Source organism: Phocoena phocoena, chromosome 8 (genome assembly GCF_963924675.1).
Source record: "Phocoena phocoena chromosome 8, mPhoPho1.1, whole genome shotgun sequence".
NCBI classification, from domain to species: Eukaryota; Metazoa; Chordata; class Mammalia; order Artiodactyla; family Phocoenidae; genus Phocoena; species Phocoena phocoena.
This window is the reverse complement of record NC_089226.1, coordinates 74,541,185-74,560,479: the sequence shown is the minus strand read 5'-3', so window position 1 is coordinate 74,560,479 and position 19,295 is coordinate 74,541,185. Positions and strand designations below refer to the sequence as shown.

Genomic DNA, 19,295 nt, shown 5'->3' with positions numbered 1-19,295 from the left:
GAGATTTCTGCAGCATTGATCAAGATAATTTCTGTAATGAGACAGTGATACATTCCCCCTACCCCAGCCATCTCATCTCTCCAAAGGATGGAATGAAACACGGGCTGGTATATAGGGAGATGAGTTTTGAAAGGTTTCCTTCTAAAGAGCTATGGGATGGAGCTACTCCTATAGGGGAACAAGGAGAATCACAATGCTCCCTAGGGAGATGTGGTGTGTGGAACTGCCACCTCCTTTTGGTGCTTCTCACTGGGACCACCTGTTTCTTTGGGCTAGAGCCCTGGAAAAAGACAGGTCTGTCTCCTCCACAGGACATGGCATACCTAAGTGAAATACTCCACCATCTAACACAGTGACTAGTACATAGCAAGCAAGCCCCTAAAAAATATTTGTTGACTGAATAAGCAAAAATATTGAAAAAGAAAGTTCTAAGCTTCAATCCTATTTCCATCACTTGCAAACTACGTGAGACTGGCAAGTTGCTTAATCTTTCTGAGCCCCACTGCCTGATTTACACAGTAGGGATAACACAGTCGGCCCCTTGTAACCACAGATGCACAGTTCACAGCATACATGGATTTTATATAAGGGACTTGAGCTTCCATGGATTTTGGTATCCACAGGGGTGTTGGACACAGGATACAGAGGGACAATTATAATAACTACTTTATTAGGATTCTCTGAAGGTGACACATAATTAACTAAGATAATATATGTACAGCCAGACTAGGTCTAGAGCGTAGAAAGCAGTTAATAATTGTTGGTACTCTCTTCCTCATCCCCACAACCCACCTCCGCAGGAAAATGATTGTCCAAGTCTGTAAACACCCGTTGTGTTTTCTGCCTGTATCAGGTATTTGGGCTCTTAAGCAAGGATTCCTTATATCTACAGAGAATCATACAGTCATCAAGCTGGAATAGATAACAGGACAAACTATTCTCCCTGTCTTAATCACAAGCTCCCAACTAAAACAGAAGTCCCTAAAAGGCATCAAAAGTGTCTGTCTTTACTACAGTATAGAGTTAAGCGTATACGGAGCATTAAATACATAAGAAGGAAGGAGAAGGAATGCATGCTGTAAACCTACTAAGTGCTGGGTGCTTTTAATATATATATTCTTATACAATCTGCATTACCTTTATGAGAGACATCTTTGCACTTTACAAATAAGGCAGATTCATAGCTAGCGCATTTATTCATTCATGTTAAGAGTACATCATCTGCCAACTGTGCACCTGATACTATTTGAAGCACTTGCTGAATAAAACAGACACAGTTCTGACCCTGGTAAATTAATGTGACCAATAAGAAACAAGTAAGCCCCCCTATAAACTATTCAGGATCAGCTACCTAATTTGCAGAGTCCCTTGTTCAAAACTTATTGAAAACTTGAAGGTAGCAACAGCAGAGCCTTAAACCAATCATGGGGGCTTTTTTTTTTTTTTTTGCAGTACGCAGGCTCAGTGGCCATGGCTCACGGTCCCAGCCGCTCCGCAGCATGTGGGATCTTCCTGGACCGGGGCACGAACCAGTGTCCCCTGCATTGGCAGGCAGACTCTCAACCACTGTGCCACCAGGGAAGCCCTCTATTTTTATAGAGACTGTATTCCTTATTATGTCTGGTCACTAAAATCTCTGTTCTGGATCTTGTGTTCAGAAAGTTTTTAGACCAAGATTTCCTTGAATGCCAGGAGCTGGGAGAGGGGGAAAGCTGGGGGAGAGCATGCTATATGCTGGAGCCCTCATTTAACGCTTAGCCATGCCTGCACTGATCCTAGGGATCAGCCCAAAGTGAATGCTTACGGTATTCTCAGGTCTTTTCTGATCATGAATCTTGCTCTGGGCATGCATAGAGCTCTCTAAATTCCCCATATACATGATTACTTTTGAATGCCTTAAACTGCCCAAAGAATCTCTCTCCTCAGCTCTTCCTCCTATCTCTAGATTGTCTAGTGTGTGTCAACTGTAAGCTTTTGCCCCAGATTGTTTGGTAGCTTTGCAATATTTTCAAGAAATGTCCACCAATTTTTTTGGCCTGGGAGAATTCCGAGTTAGGTGAAATAGAGGTAAGTGCCTTGCATCAGTCCTTCAGATAGTCCCAGACAGAACATACAAAATAATTTGTAGATAAGATTTGCTCTGCCCCCTCTAGAGCCAGGGACCATTTTCCCACACTGGAAACATGGGCTGACATCTTCAAGACTGCCGCTGAGCTGTAGCTCGTGTGGGGCGAGGGCAAGTAAAAATGCCATAAAGCTTTCCTGCTATTTTGATGTTGCCTTTTTCTTGATTCAAAATTAACTTGGTTGCTACAAACATTTAATGTTTGCCAAAATTCTGACAAAGTTGGTTCTAACAACTTCTGCTTGCTTTTTGATGTTTCTGTGGAAGTAAAGAAACTTGGAGCTGCCTACTCCACTGTTTATTGACATCCAGCTACCTGTGTTCTAACAATCCCTCTTGGAGATTCAGATGCAGTCTAAAGCTGGAGAGACACTAATCTAAAGACACTAAAGCAGAAGCTAATTATTGGCTATATCTTATATTTTGTGAGATCTTTATAGAGACCAAGGTGAAACACTAATCTAGACCATCAACACACATCACCTACGTCAGTGCACTCAAATTTGAGCCTTCAAATCTACAGATCAAAACCAGTGAGAGAGCCCTTTTAAAAATATATAAATCAAACCCTACAGTTCAGATTCTCAACAAGTGGGTCTAGGTAGGCATAGAAATTTGAATTGTAAACTCTTCCCATCTGATTCTGATGTCTTTCCATGACTGGGGACCAGTTGCTGCCCTTCACTACAGACGTAAGACCCCTAAGAAAAGTGTAGCTTCACCAGTGGGTAACTAGCTACAAAACAAGAAATAGCATGAGTGAGAGCCAGTTTGGAACAGAGAGACAAATTTCTGATGATTCTTGGACACGTGGAAAATCACAGGACGAGAAAAATCACCTGTATGGATATGGATATATGTACATATTTATACACATACATATGTGAATTATCACCCTGAAAATTTATGTCATGATTTTTTTTTTTTTTGCGGTACGCGGGCCTCTCACTATCGCGGCCTCTCCCATTGCGGAGCACAGGCTCCGGACGTGCAGGCTCAGCGGCCATGGCTTACCGGCCCAGCCGCTCCACGGCATGTGGGATCTTCCCGGATCGGGGCACGAACCCATGTCCCCTGCATCGGCAGGCGGACTCTCAACCACTGCGCCACCAGGGAAGCCCTATGTCATGATTTTTAATTTCAAATATTTATGATGTACAAAAGGGTTGAAACCAAACTACAGCAAATACCTGTGAATTTCCCACCCACCTTAAATAAAATGTTACCACTATAGTTGAAGACTTCTGGGTACCCATCTCTAATAAAATCCCCATTTATTCCTCTTAGAAGTTAAACTAGTCTGAATTTAGTGTTTATCATTCCCATGCATTTACCTTTTTACATGTGAATGTATAAAAAAGCAATAAATTGGATTGTTTTGATTTTTACACAACATACAAATGATTTAATACCATAATGTTCTCCTGCTTTTTCATTCAACATTATGTTTGCAATTCTTGTTATTCAAGTGCTATGATTTTAATATTTACCACAATTTAAACCTTCTCCCAGTGATAGTTTTTTCCCAAATTTTTGAAATTACAAAAGAAAGAAATTGTTCCTGTGATAATGTCTGTACATATCTTCTTGGGTACATGAGTTTCTTCAATGAAGAAACGTAGAAAGGAGTTTCTTCAGTGTTTATACCTGTAAGTTGGGTTCCTATATCATAAGGTACACACATCTTCAACTTTATACAAAATCTCCCTAATTGTTCTCCTTAGTATTCTACCAATGCAAGTTTCCACTACAATGAGTATGTGTCCTGTTCCCAACTGTCTCCCTCACACTTAGCATTGTCAGGTTTTTTGCTGTTTTGTTTTTTTTTTTTTTTTTCATTTTTGTCAGGCTGATGGCTAAGAAATTGTATCTACTAATGGTTTTAATTTGCATTTCCAAGATAGCTATTGAAATGGCAATCCTTTTAGTACATTCATTGGCTATTCACGTTTCCACTTTGGGGAACTGCCTTTTCGTATCTTTTGCCAGAATTTTTATTGAGTTATAAGAATATTCCTTATCGATTTATAGCATTTCTTTAATGGATATTATGTCTTTGTCAACTGATCTTGTTGTCAAGATCATCTGTGATGAGATCTTTTTATTCTACATATTAAACTTATCAATATTTCCTTTAAAGATTATTTTTTAAGCTTAAGAAATTTTTCTCGAAGAACATGAAGATATGCTCCTACATTGTCTTCTAAAACTTGCAAAGTTTTGCTTTAACATTTAGCTTTTAAATCAACTGTATTTGTAAATTTTGTGCATATGGTGTGCAAATACATATTTAAAGCTTTTCCTGTCACCATACACAAAAATCAATTACATCAATTAATATATATATGAAATATTTAAATAACTGATTTTCCTAACCATTTATCAATGAATATGTCTTTTCCCCATTGATCGGGAATGCCACTTCAAGTTTCTAAGTTGCCACATGTAATGGAAGGGTATCCTTCTGGCTTCTCCATTCTGTTCTATTGATGCTTGTGCCAATTCTTGCATCAATATGACATTATAAGATTCCTATAACCTAGGGCTTCCCTGGTGGCGCAGTGGTTGAGAGTCTGCCTGCCGATGCAAGGGACACGGGTTCGTGCCCCGGTCTGGGAGGATCCCACATGCCGCGGAGCGGCTGAGCCTGCGCGTCCGGAGCCTGTGCTCCGCAACAGTGAGAGACCCGCGTACCGCAAAAAAAAAAAAAAAAAAAAAAAAAAAAAAAAGATTCCTATAACCTTATAATAAGCCTTTGTTTCTGAAAAAGCCAAGTCCCTCTCCCATTTTCTTCTTCAGAATTGTCTTCATTATTCTTGTTCTTTCATCTTCCATTAGAATTTTAGAATCAGCTTGTAGATTGCACCCAAAAAAAAAAAAAAAAAAAAAAAAAATCCTGTTGGGAATTTACTACAGGTTCCCAGAATCTAGAGATGAATTTGAGAAAAACTGACTTTACTGCTTTAAGCCTCCTTCTCCAAGAACATGGTATATTTCTTCCCATTTAGGTGTTCTTTAATATCGTTTTTAATAGAATTCTACAATTTGCTTCCTAACTGTCTTGTATATATTTGATTTTGTACTTAAGTACTTACACATTTTATATTATAAACAAAATATTATATTTAACTGTATCTTTGTTATTGCTACTGTTGCTACTTTTGTTCAGCAATGCAATTGATTTTGTTTTTCGATTTTGTATTTATGCAAATGAAATGAAAACTTTTGTTCGCACAAAAAGCGTCCAACAGTCCTTCTGAACTCTCTTGGTCATTCTAATAATTCACGAGTCCAATTTTTTTTGTAGACAATTATATAATTCATGAATAATTATATTTTTCTTTTTCATAATCCTTAAGGTTTTAATTTACTTTGCTGGTAAGAATCTACAGTATAGTGTCGAAAAGAAACACGGTAACAGGGATGGCCTGTATGATTCCCGACTTTAACAGGAATTCTCTTAATATTTAAACCATAAGTACGATGTTTCTATGTATGTTTTCTTATGTACTTTTTATCAGTTTAATGAAGTTTCCTTCTATTCCTATTTTGCTAAGAACTTTTTTTGTCATGAGTCAGGATTGAATTTTATGTAGTGCTTTTCTGCCTCTTGAGATGACAGTATTTTTTTCTCCTTTGTTTCATGTGTTGAATTATGTTAATAAATGTTTTGGTGATAAAAACAAACTTATATTTTGTTGAAATAACCAACAACTGGGTCTCTCGCTCTCTCTCATGCACACACACACACACTCTGCTAGATTCAGTTTGCTAATATTTGTTTACGTTTTTAATCTAATCTGTGTTCAAAAGTAAATTGCCTTGTATTCTACAATTCCTTTCTTATACAGTCCTTGACTAGTTTAGGAATCAAGGTAACCTTATCTTGATAAATGAGTGTTCTCATTTATTCTCTTCTCTGGAAGAGTTTATGTAAGATTGGAATGGTTTCCTTGGATGTAATAGAACTTGCCTGTAAAACCGTCTGAACCCAGCAGTTATTTGGTGGAAAGACATTGTAGACTAAAAAAATAGTCACAGTCCTTTGCTCTTTTCTGGGTCCATGCCCTGTGTAATGGGAATTTGTATCCCACCAAAAGGTGGAGTCAATTTCCCAGACCCTTGGAATCTGGCCTTGTAACTTGCTTTGGCCAAAATAATGCAGCAAAAATAATGGGCAAGTTTCAAGCATAGGCTTCAAAAGGCCATTCCCACATCTGCTCCAGCTCTAGAAACCCTGATCAGCCACCATGTAAACAAGCTTGGGCTAGACTGGTAGAAAATGAGAGATCACATGAAGCAGAGATGAGCCATCAAACTAACGGCCATTCTAGTACAGCCAGCCCCCAGAAAACCTAGGAGCTAACCAAAGATGCATGATTAAACCCACTGAGAATATAAGAACAATTTAGCAAAGCCCAGCCCAAAACGCCAACTCACAAAATTCTGAGCTACAGAAATGGCTGCTGTTTCAAACCATTAAGGTTTGAGTTGATTTGCTATGCATCAAAAGCCAACTGATACAACAGATTTCGAATCATGAATTCCTGATGATACATTAATGATTCTAAGACTACCTGGGTTTTGCACTTAAGTCCATTTTGATAACTTATATAGTTTTAAGAAATTGTTCATTTTTCAGTCATTTTCTATTTTATTGGCACAAAATTGTTAATAATTAATTACCATTGTTTTAATTTTTGCAGTGATTTTTGTGTGCTTTTATTATTTATATTGGTTTTCATACCTTCTCCCATTTTTTCTTGCTCAGACTTCCAGATATTCAGTCTAAGTTATTCTTTTCTGAAGAAGTTGCCTTTTATCACTGGCTACTTTTAAGATGTTCTCTGTGACCTTGGGGTTCTGCTATTCTGCTAATATGTCTAGGTGTGGCTTTCTAGTTATCATCATTTGTGTAATAGATTATCAAAATGTTAAACTCTTCCCTTCCTTGCATCCATATCCTTGCAATGTTATATTGCAGAATAGTCCTACGAGAGATGAAGTCTGTTTATTTACCCCTCACTCCTGGCTTTCATCATATGACTTGCTCTGGGCAATAAATTATTAGCAAATGCGATCAAGCAAAGAGAGCCTTGAAATGCACTAGTGCTGTAAGGCTTCCTCTTTTTCTTACACTTGGAAACTCAAGACTGCCACGTGGATAAGCCTAAGCAGACTCCACACAGGGGGAAGAACTGCAGTATACCAGTCAACAGCCAATCTACCACCAGAGATGTGAAGAAGCCACCTACTGACCAACCAAATGACAACAGACATGTCAGAGAGCCCAGTAGATACCAGCGTACCCAGACCAAGCCAGAAAGGTCATCCCATTAACCCAAAGAATTATGAGCTAAATAAAAAGGCTAGGGACTTCCCTGGTGGCGCAATGGTTAAGAATCCGCCTCCCAATGCAGGGGACACGGGTTTGAGCCCTGGTCCGGGAAAATCCCACATGCCGCCAAGCAACTACGCCCGTGCACCACAACTACTGAAGCCCGCGCGCCTAGAGCCCGTGTTCCGCAACAAGAGAAGCCACCGCAGCGGGAAGCCCACACACCACAACGAAGAGTAGCCCTCGGCCGCAACTAGAGAAAGCCCGCGCGCAGCAATGAAGACCCAACAAAGCCAAAAATAAATAAATAATTTTTTAAAATAATAAAATAGGGTCTTCCCTGGTGGCGCAGTGGTTGAGAGTCTGCCTGCCAATGCAGGGGACCCGGGTTCGAGCCCTGGTCTGGGAGGATCCCACATGCCGCGGAGCAACTAGGCCCGTGAGCCACAACTACTGAGCCTGCGCGTCTCGAGCTTGCGCTCCGCAACAAGAGAGGCTGCGACAGTGAGAGACCCGCGCACTGCAATGAAGAGTGGCCCCTGCTCACCGCAACCAGAGGAAGCCCTCGCACAGAAACGAAGACCCAACACAGCCATAAATAAATAAATAAATAAATAAAATAAAAATTTTTAAAGTTGGATCATATATTCACTTAAAAAAAAAAAATAATAATAATAATAAAATAGCTATAGTTTAAGCTTCTAAGTTTTCTAAGTGACTTTTTGACAGCAAGAGCTTACACTTTGACTGCACTCTTTTGTGTAATAAGAATTGATGTCTTATCAACTTTAGAGAATCCTTAGCCATCATACTTCTAATAGTGCCCATAACCCCTTTCTCCCATTATCTTTTGGAATTTTTAAATATTTATGGAAGCATATACATACATACACACACTAAATACATATCAGCAAAACACATACATAAAATTTTTTTCCATATATATGCATCTTCCCTACATCTTAACCTTTCCTATTTTCCTCTATCCGTGCACTACAATTAAGGTAATCATTTGACAATATTTTCCATTTCACAAATGCTCTCCCTACCTGTGTCTAATTTACTGTTTAGCAGATTCACTGAGTTTTTTCACTTCAATAACTATATTTTTCATTTCTGGAAGTAACTTTTTTTTTTTTTTTTGCGGTACGCGGGCCTCTCACTGTTGTGGCCTCTCCTGTTGCGGAGCACAGCGGTACGCGGGCCTCTCACTGTTGTGGCCTCTCCCGTTGCACAGGCTCAGCGGCCATGGCTCACGGGCCCAGCCGCTCCGCGGCATGTGGGATCATCCCAGACCGGGGCACGAACCCGTGTCCCCTGCATCGGCAGGCGGACTCTCAACCACTGTGCCACCAGGGAAGCCCGTTTCTGGAAGTAACTTTTGACTCAAATCTCCCTGGTCATATTTATCATCTCTAGTCATCATGCATTTTTTTTAATTTGTTATTTTGCTTCTTTAAACACTTTAAGTATAGGGATTTAAAAAATTCTTTATCTTGTAATTCCAATTTCTACAGCCCTTTGAGGGATAATTGGGAAGTTTGTTGTGTCTTCCCATTCTTACTCATGATGGCTAAAAACTCAGATTTGCATGAACTTAATCTGTAGTAATCTTGTGAAGTTTGCATGAAAAGTGATTTTCCCAAAGATGATTTGTATTTTCTTCATTAAGAATCCCAAGGTTCCCAACCCAGGATCACATTAAGATAGTTTGAGCTTCATGAGTATATAAATCCAAATTTTACATCTGTTTGATGTCAAGAGCTGTGGTTTCAAATTCTTATCAGGGAACTATTTTTTGTGTGTGTGGAGATAAAGCAGAGAAAAGCTAGTCAATGGACTGCCTCCCTTTGCTAAGTACTAGCCTACTTCTGCCTACCCTTTCACTGGAGGGGTGGTCTTCTGAATCATGGCTTTATTTCAGAAGTTTCTGTCCCAACTTCTAAGCTTGCATGGAATCTAAGCCATTCTCTCCATCCCACACAGAATGTTGAATTTAAGGCTCTAACTGGAACTTTTATACATTGCTAATGAGAGTGTAAAATAGTAGAGCCACTTTGAAAAATTCAATGGCATTTTTTATGAAGTTAAACATACACTTAATATACGGCCCAGCAATCCCACTCTGACATATTTACCCAACTAAAAATGAAAACTTTTGTTTATACCAAAGCCTGTATGCAAATGTGTTAATAGCTTTATTCATAAATGCTAAAAACTCAAAACAACCTAAATGTTCATCAACTAAGGAATGAATAAACAAGTTGTAGTATATCCATACAACAGAATTGGAATGTTACTCAGCAATAGAAAAGAATGAATCCCTGATATACACAACAACATGGATGAACCTCAACATATATGCCTACTTGCATAAATGGTTCCACTTACAATGCATTCTGGGAAAGGCAAAACTATAGGGCCAGACAACAAATCAGTGGTTGCTAGACGTTTAGGATGAGGAGAAGACTTGAATAAAGTGCAGCACGGGGGAATTTTTGGAGGTTATGGAACAATCTTTTATCTTGATGGTAGTTACATGACTGCATAGATTTTCCAAAACTTACAGAACCGTACATTTAAAGAGGAGAATTTTATTGTATATAAATTATACCTTAATTTTTAAAAAAGGAAAAGGAAAGAAAAGCCCAGGACCAGGTGGTTTCACTGGTGAATTCTACCAAACACTTAAAGAATTAATGTCAATCCTTCTCAAACTTTTTCAAGAAACTGAAGAGGCAGGAACACTCCCAAACTTATTTTTCAAGGCCAGCATTAGCCTGATACTAAAGCCAGGTAAGTACACTACAGAAAAAGAAAACTACAGACCAGTATCTTTGATAAATATAGATGCAAAAATTCTCAAAATATTAGCAAACCAAATTAAAGAGTACATTAAAGGAACATACACCATGATCAAGTGAGATTTATCCCTGGGATGCAAGGATGATTCAACATATGCAAATCAATAAATGTGATACACCACATTAATAGAATGGAAGATAAAAATCATGATCATATCAGTAGATGCTCTGTCAAAAAACATCTGACAAAATGCAGTATCCTTTCATGATAAAAACACCCAAGTTGGGCTTCCCTGGTGGCGCAGTGGTTGAGGGTCCGCCTGCCGATGCAGGGGACACTGGTTCGTGCCCTGGTCCGGGAGGATCCCACATGCCGCAAAGCGGCTGGGCCCATGAGCCATGGCCACTGAGCCTGCGCGTCCGGAGCCTGTGTTCCACAACGGGAGAGGCCACAACAGTGAGAGGCCCGCGTACCGCAAAAAAAACACCCAAGTTGGGCATAGAAGGAACACATTTCAACATAATAAAGGCCATATATGACAAGCCCACAGCTAACATCATACTCAACAGTGAATGGTTGAAAGCTCTTCTTCTAAGATCAGAAAACACTCTCACCACTCTTAAGTCAACATAGTACTACAAGTCCTAGACAGAGCAATCAGGAACAAAAAGAAAAAAAAAAAAGGTTTCCAAATTAGAAAGGAAGAAGTAAAAATGTCTTTGCTTGCAGATATGATCTTATACACAGAAAATCCTAAAGACTCCACCAAAAAACTTTTATAACAAATCAGTGAAGTCAGTAAACTTGCAGGGTACATAATCAAAATATATAAATCAGTTGCATTTACATACACTAACAACAAAATATCCAAAGAAGAAATAAAACAATTTCATTGACAATAGCATCAAAAATAATAAAATACTTAGGGATAAATTTAACCAAGGAGATGAAAGATCTGTATACTGAAAACTACAAGACTTTGATTAAAAACTGAAGAAGACACAAACAAATGGAAAGATATCCCATATGTTCATGGATCAGAAGAATTATTACTGTTAAAGTGTTCACACTACCCAAAGCAATCTGTAGATTCAATGCAATTCTTTTCAAAATTCAAATGGCATTTTTCACAGATATTGGGAAAAAAACCCTAAAATTTGTATAAAATCACAGAAGACCCCAAACAGCAAAAGTAATCCTGAGAAAGAACAACAAAGCTGGAGGCATCACACTTCTGGATTTCAAACTGTACTACAAAGCTATAGTAATCAAAACAGTATGATACTAGCACAAAAAAAAAAAGACACATAGACCAATGGAACAGAATTGAAAACCCAAAAATAAATCCTTGGCTATATAGTCAACTAATATTTGCAAACCATATGCCTGATAAGGAGTTAATATCCAAAATATACAAAAAACTCATACAATGCAATAGCAAGATAAAGTCTGATTTTAAAATGGGCGGAGGAATTGAAGAGACATTTTTCCAAAGAAGACATGCAAAGAGCCAAAAGGTACATGAAAAGGTGCTCAGCATCACTAATCATCAAAAAACGCAAATAAAAAACCATTATGAGATATCACATTATACCTTTTAAAATGCCTATCATCAAAAAGACAAGAAATAATGAGTGTTGGAGAGGATTAGAGAAAAGGGGAACCTTGTGCACTATTGATAGAAATGTAAATTGGCACCGCCACTATGGAAAGCAACATAGAGGTTTCCCAAAAAGTTGAAAATAGAACAGCCATATGATCCAGCAAGCCCACTTCTGGGTGGCTTCCACAAAATTTGGGGTATATATCCAAAGGAAATGAAATCACTACCTCATAAAGATATCTGCAGCCCCATGTTCACTGCAGCATTATTCATAATAACCAAAATATGAAAACAACCTAAGTGTCTGTAAACAGATAAATGGATAAAGAAGATATGGTATGTCTATGTGTGTACACACACATACACACATACACACACACACACACACACACACACACACACACACACAGAGTGGAATATTACTCAACCATGAGAAAGAAAAAAATCCTGCCATTTGCAACATGGATGGACCTTGAGGGCATTATGCAAAGTGAAACAAACCAGAGAGAAATAATGTATAATATCACTTGTATGTGGAATCTAAAAACCTGACTCATAGAAACAGAGAGTAGAATGATGATTGCCAGGGTTTAGAGGGAGTGGGGGAAATGGGAAGATGTTGGTCAAAGAGTACCAGCTTCCAGTTATAATATGAATAAGTTCTGGGGATCTAATGTACAGCATGGTGATTATAGCTAATAATACTGTATTATATAATTGAAAGCTGCTAAGAGAGTAGATCTTAAATGTTCTCACCACAAAAAAGAAATGATAATTATATGATATGATGGAGATGTTAGCTAACATTAGGGTAGAAATCATTTTGCAATATATTAAGTGTGTCGCACTGTTGTATACCTTAAACACACATAATGTTATATGTCATTGATATCTCAATAAAGTTGGAATAGAGAAATAGATTAAAAGAAAGAAAAGGAATAAACTTAAATAACTTCCTGATATTGGCCTACATCCCTCTGGTTTTCACTTCCCTTCATGTATTTAGCCTCTAAGGATATACCTTATTGTAAGTGCAATGACAAATCATAAAAGATTTCTGTTGTTTTATCCAGCATTTACAGACATTTTGAAGCAAGAGGATTTTTAAAATATCTAGTCGACCATACTGCCAGAAGCAAAATTCTGCCATTCTATCGAAGAACAAGACAATCTTTAAATTTCATGATGTTTTTAACTTTTTCAATTCACTTTATCACTGAATCCTCATGTTTCTACGAATGCAGTTATTGTATTGGGTTGGCCAAAAAGTGCGTTCAGGGTTTTTCCAAAACACCTTATGGGAAAACTTGAACGAACTTTTTGGCCAACCGAATATTACCCTCTTTATAGACAGGAAAACCAAAGCTCATGGAAGTTGAGTCATTTCTTATTGTTTATCTAGACTAGACATCCACCCAAAACTGAATTAACAGGTTCTGACAATGAAAACCAATTTGAAGATTACCTTAAATCTCCCAGAAGTAGGGCAATAAGAAACAGTTTGAGGATTATTTACATTCTGGATCATCCATATCTGGCAGTAGAGTGAAGTGTGTGACCTTGGGCAAGTCACTGAACTCTCTGTCTAGTCTCAAAACACCTACGTCAGAGAACTGTTGTGACAATTAAATGATTAAATTCACATCAAGCACATAGAAAAGCAAAAGTAGAAAGTAATGCTTACTTTGAATAAACCATGCTTCTGGTTGCGCTGACCAAGCCATAAATTGCTTCCTGGGGGAAGGTTGGTCTCAGGAGGGTCTATCACACGTTCATAAATCCTATAAGGGCAAAGAACACAGTTACTAATAAAGAGACTCAAAGCGAAACCAAAAGGTACATGCACACTGTTTGAAGTACTCATGGCATTAGCAGCTGGTATAGAGAGATGAAGCCAATACGTGGCACATTTTAGATGACAGGTAACATAAACAGAGATCTGTTTCCTGACAACACTTAGACACATTATCTGGGCCCCTCCTGGCTTTCTATCTTTGCCCTTTTGGCAGGGGAAGAAGGAAAAGGGTAACACTTTTGAGTGTCTATTCTGAGCAACGAATTTCATACAAACTCTGTGAGAAAAGTGGTTTTGTCCACGTTACAGGTGAGAAAGCTGAGGTTCAGGGACCGTAAATGGGTCAACCAAGACAGCCAGGGAACAGTAAAGTTGGGATGAGAATTTCCACCTGTCTGGCTGCAAAGCCCACGTACTCTCCTTTGTGCTCTACTACTCCCTGACTGCTTTATTCAGCTGCTACTCATTTCTACAGTAACCTCCTATCCCCCTCTAAATAACTGAGTAGCAGCTGCACACGTGATAATGTGCCTAGTGTATAAAATCAAGTAACTGAAGTCATCATCCAATGAACAAATATTTATTGAGCATTTCTTTATGCTCCAAGCTCCATACAAGACAACAGGAGACAGAGCAATAAACCAGACGTACAAAGTCCCGCCTCATAGAGTAAAAGATAAAATTCTGTACGTGAAGAAAACCTTCATATGACAGAGTAAGACATATAACTAATACAGAGAAGGCAACAGTCCCAGGATCTTTGAAAGCACTGATAAAACCTACTGAACAATTGAATTACTCTGTTGAGCAATTCAATTGAATTGTCTCAGTTGCTCTGCCCTCCCAAGCCCCACGTTAGTCAGTTACAAATCTTGAAATTTAGAAACAGTCTCTGTAACCAACCAGCTGATCACAGGCCTCCGCCTCACCCCTGGCAAGTACCTTCCAGCACCTGAGTACTGAGAAGGGAAAGGAAGAGCTTGCCTAAGAACTGAACTTGTCTCCTTAGGCGCTCAGAAGATTCTGAATGGGGTGAGATATAGGGACCATCTGTGAATTTCCATTCCTCATGATGGCCCTGTCCATTCCATTCATTCCTCTGTCCTTACTTGGAGCAGCCGTGGGGAGAATCATCCCCCAGGTAGGTCCAGAGGTCTAACAACTCATCAATCCTCCCAGCTGGGATGCAGCTGACTGCCTCCTGGCAGAGGGTGATGGATCCCTCCAGCAGCTCTCAGTAGCAAAGTGCGGAAGACCTGAAGGATTGTCCGGTTGTGTCAAAGCCAGTGAATGACTGCAAGGCCGTTGCAGCTGGGAACTATCACACTGCAGTCTTGTATCTCAGCCACATCATGCATTACTCTCCTATTCCCCAATGGAAACATGCTGTTTCCTAACAATACATGCAAAGTATTCAACTGACAAAGATCTAAGTATATCAGATCCCTCTCTATTAATTATCTTTCCATTATAAATGGAGGCTCGAAACATAATCAAGGAAAAATAAGTTTTCCTGAAAAAGACAGCCTGTGTTTTCTCTGCAAAAATGCAACCTTTCTTTCTGTATGTTAGAAGGAAACATTTTAAATGAAACAATTTGTCAAAACTGCTTTAATACAAGAAGATGCTATATACTTCCTTAAAAGTTTTTTCTAATATTAGTGAAAAACTAGAAACAAGCCAAATTTACAACAAAAGAGAAACACATACGTTACAGTAGTTCAGCTTGACAGAATTTACTAGACATTAAGAGTGATTAAATATGCAGGTTATGGGGCTTCCCTGGTGGCGCAGTGGTTGAGAGTCCGCCTGCCGATGCAGGGGACGCGGGTTCGTGCCCCGGTCCGGGAGGATCCCATATGCCGCGGAGCGGCTGGGCCCGTGAGCCATGGCCGCTGAGCCTGCGCGTCCGGAGCCTGTGCTCCGCGGTGGGGGAGGCCACAGCAGTGAGAGGCCCGCGTAACGCAAAAAAAAAAAAAAAAAAAAAAATATGCAGGTTATGAAATATAGGAAAATATATACAAAATAATTTTCACCAGAGGAAAGTAGAATGCAAAATTATTTATGCACTATGGAGATAACGATGCAAAACTTATGTTCAACGCTGGTGAATTTCAGAGGAGGCCAGAGAGAATCGGAAATCGCTATCTAGGGGAAGAGGCAGAAGCATAATTTTCTAGGAGTTCATTTCACTAAAAAATTGAAAATGCTGTCAAACTATTTATCTTCACCTTCATTTTAAAACATTTGCATCTATCAGAGTGAGAGGAGCTTTCCATTCAAATGCTTTCTTTTTGGTTTTCAATATGCTAGAATGTGAGCTCCAATGAGCAAAGGAGGCCTTTCTCTCATGTTTACTAAGTGCAGAATCCTGGACTGGATCTGGGGGCAGGAAAAAAGAAAATCTCATAAAGGACATTAGCAGAAAACTGGTGAAATTTGAATAGAAACCGTAGATTACAACATAGTATTGGACTGGTGTTCAATTTCCTGATTTTGAGAATGTGGATAGTGTTTATTTAAATGTCTTGTTCTTAGGAAATATGTACTGTAGTATTTAGGCGTAGAGGGTCATGAGATTTGCAACTTACTCTCAAAGAGTTCAAAATAACAATGTGTATATACACACTATAAATACATACATATGTAAACACACATTATTACTTTGAGAGAGCAGAATCTGAGCAAAGAGTTTATGATTGTTTTTTGGACCATTCTCAATTTTCCTGTAGGATTAAAATTATATTAAGCTAAGAAGTTTTAAAAATAGAGTGAAAAAGCTAAAAAGGTCTACAATTATGTAAATTAAAACTACATACATGCAAAACTATTTTATCGATTAGCCAAAGATATACACAAACTTTAAGAGTCACATATGGTATATGAGTGTTTTCCTAAAGGAATGGGAATGGTTGGGGGGGAGGGGAGTGAAAGGAAGGAAGGGAGGGAGATGGGGAGAGGAGGAGAGGGGGAAAGTGAGGAAGGAAGGAAGGAAGGGAGGGAGGGAAGGAGGGAAGGAGGGAAGGAGGGAGGGAAGGAAGGAGGAAGGGAGGGAGGAAGGGAGGGAGGGGAGGGAAGATTGCATGGATTAATGCTGATAATACCTCATAAACTAAGAAACAGGATTACCACATCCCTAACCTCACCCTCGTACAGGGGGAGTTATGACACCAACATACCAAATACAATCAGAATCTTGGCAAAAGAGCTGCTGATCCCTGAGCTGGACTGGCTCATGCAAATAAGCCAGGAGGGCACAATGATCTGTCACTTAAGTGTAGTATTGCCCAAACCAACTGAAATGAAAAGTCAAAGCTAATACATGAGCTCCTTGGCTTCCAGCATGGTCAGGAAATCGAATACCGTATTCTGATATTCTACTCTTCTGGTTAATGAGGTTTCCTTCCCGTCAGGAAACATCTGACTGTCTACAATGTGTGTGACACTCTGCTGGCTATGGGGACACACAGGCGAAGTTAGCACAGCCAAGTTCCTGCCCTCAGGTGAAATGCCTGAGCCAGACAGACAACACAGCCACACACACCTTACAATTCAGTGCAGTAAGTGCAAGGATCTGCGGAAGCAGAGAAGAAATAAAATATCGTATAGCTGATTCACTTTGTTATACAGCAGAAACTAACACAACGTTGTAAAGCAATTACACTCCAATAAAGATTTTTTTTTTTAAAGCAGAAAAGGAAGACTTTCCAAAGAAGGGGACACTACAGCTGAGTTATGAATAAACAATAAAGTAGGGCTGACACACCCACATAACAGCCAGCACTTACACGGTACCGAGTGTGTCGAGCATTTGTACTACAGACTTTCCTTATACTGATTTACTTAATCCTCACAATACCACCATCAGGCAGGTATTCTTGGCTTGGCAAGGTTAAATAACTTGTCCATGGTTAGGCAGCTGGTGAATGGCAGAGCTGGGATTTGAACCCAGACCCCAAGCCTGTGCTATTCACTCAAATAAATTAAAATTCCTAACTTGACTTACTTATCAGGAACAGAAAGGGGAAACGAGACCACATGCCAAAGCACAAGGTCAGGACCGGTTAGCTCTCCCAGAACCCACTTTCTCTTCCTCCTTGCTACACTGCTACGTGGCTACAAGGTTTCCAGCCTCCTTCACCTCTGGGTGTGGCCATGGAATGTGAATGGAAGGGATCTGCACCACTGCTAGCCATGACCTAGCCCCAGAAAACCTCCCTCAAGCACCTTTCACATTGTCTCTTTCAGCTGACAAGAGAAGGCTCTAAGGGCTGAGAGGTGGGCAGAGTCACAGGATGGCAGGGCCTGGATTCCTAAATGATGATGTGGGAGGCCACCTGCCAGCCAGACACACCCAACCGGACGGCAACCCAACTGAGATAGGATTTTCCATAGTTGTCGCTAGTATTCTTTACCCTCACAAGTATACCCCCAATGAAAGACAGAAAGGTGACAGTTATAGATTCACGCCTATAATGCCAAGAGGTATCAGAGATCGTGTGGTATAGCAAGAGACACATGAATTTGGGATAAAATAGATTTAGGTTCACATTCCATTTGTGCATTCTACTAGCTATATGACCTTAATTAAGTGATTTAATTTCTCTGTACCTCAGCTTTCTCATTTAAAAAACAGGGATGGGCTTCCTTGGTGGTGCAGTGTTAAGAATCCGCCTGCCAGTGCAGGGGACACGGGTTCTAGCCCTGGTTCGGGAAGATCCCACATGCTGCAGAGCAACTAAGCCCGTGCACCACAACTACTGAGCCTGTGCTCTAGAGCCCACGCGCCACAACCACTGAGCCCACGTGCCACAACTACTGGAGCCCGCGCGCCTAGAGCCCGTGCTCCGCAATAAGAGAAGCCACCACGATGAGAAGCCTGCGCACCGGAACGAAGAGCAGCCCCCGCTCGCCGCAACTAGAGGAAGCCCGCGCACAGCAATGAAGACCCGATGCAAGCAAAAATTAAAAAAATTAAAAACAGGGACGTTACTGCTGACTGTATGGGCTGTGGTGAGGCTTGAATAGTTTTAATGCCCTTGGTACACAGTAGGTGCTGCCAGTCTGTAAAATTCACAGGTGTCTAAGGATGCAGAGCTACACAGGTCACATGATACATTTCAGCCCACCGGCTGCACCTCACATCAAACGAATCCACTGAGATGGGATTATCAGTATCTTAGGTGCCTGGCTTGTGCTTTGGGACACAGTTTAGGGGAATGACATCACTGTCGCATGGGAGGGTGTGGGATTTCAACGTTACAATGCAAGAATTTGGTGTCTATTTTGTCATAAATTCCCACACTGAAAATTTTTAAATCCTAAATTTCTTTCCACCTTCCACAAATTTAAAAGCCAGAACAAGTGACTATGTGACAGGAACAAAACAAAGGAATTAACAGCATTAACTTCTGTTGCTGTTTAACCTGATTAGAGCGCACACTGACAGCCTACTTAGATTTGAAACTTTGGATTAAAACAAAATTTTGGGACAAAGTCCATTTTCTAGGATTAAAACAAAATTTTTGGACAAAGTACATTTTCTAGGATTAAAACAAAATTTTTGGACAAAGTACATTTTCTATGACATACCAAAAGCCCAGGATTTTTACTATGTTAGTTTTGAAAT

The 19,295-nt window shown here is 39.7% G+C and overlaps 1 protein-coding gene across 3 annotated transcripts in view; it reads right to left on the bottom strand.

The window, feature by feature from the left end:
* Nucleotides 1-19,295, bottom strand: part of NELL1 (neural EGFL like 1) — an 876,133-nt gene that overhangs the window by 696,348 nt on the left and 160,490 nt on the right. For all 3 annotated transcript variants that reach the window (XM_065883022.1, XM_065883023.1, XM_065883024.1), the window contains one exon: nt 13,556-13,652. In XM_065883022.1, coding sequence (XP_065739094.1) covers nt 13,556-13,652 — 97 coding nt within the window. The remainder of the gene's footprint in view (nt 1-13,555; nt 13,653-19,295) is intronic.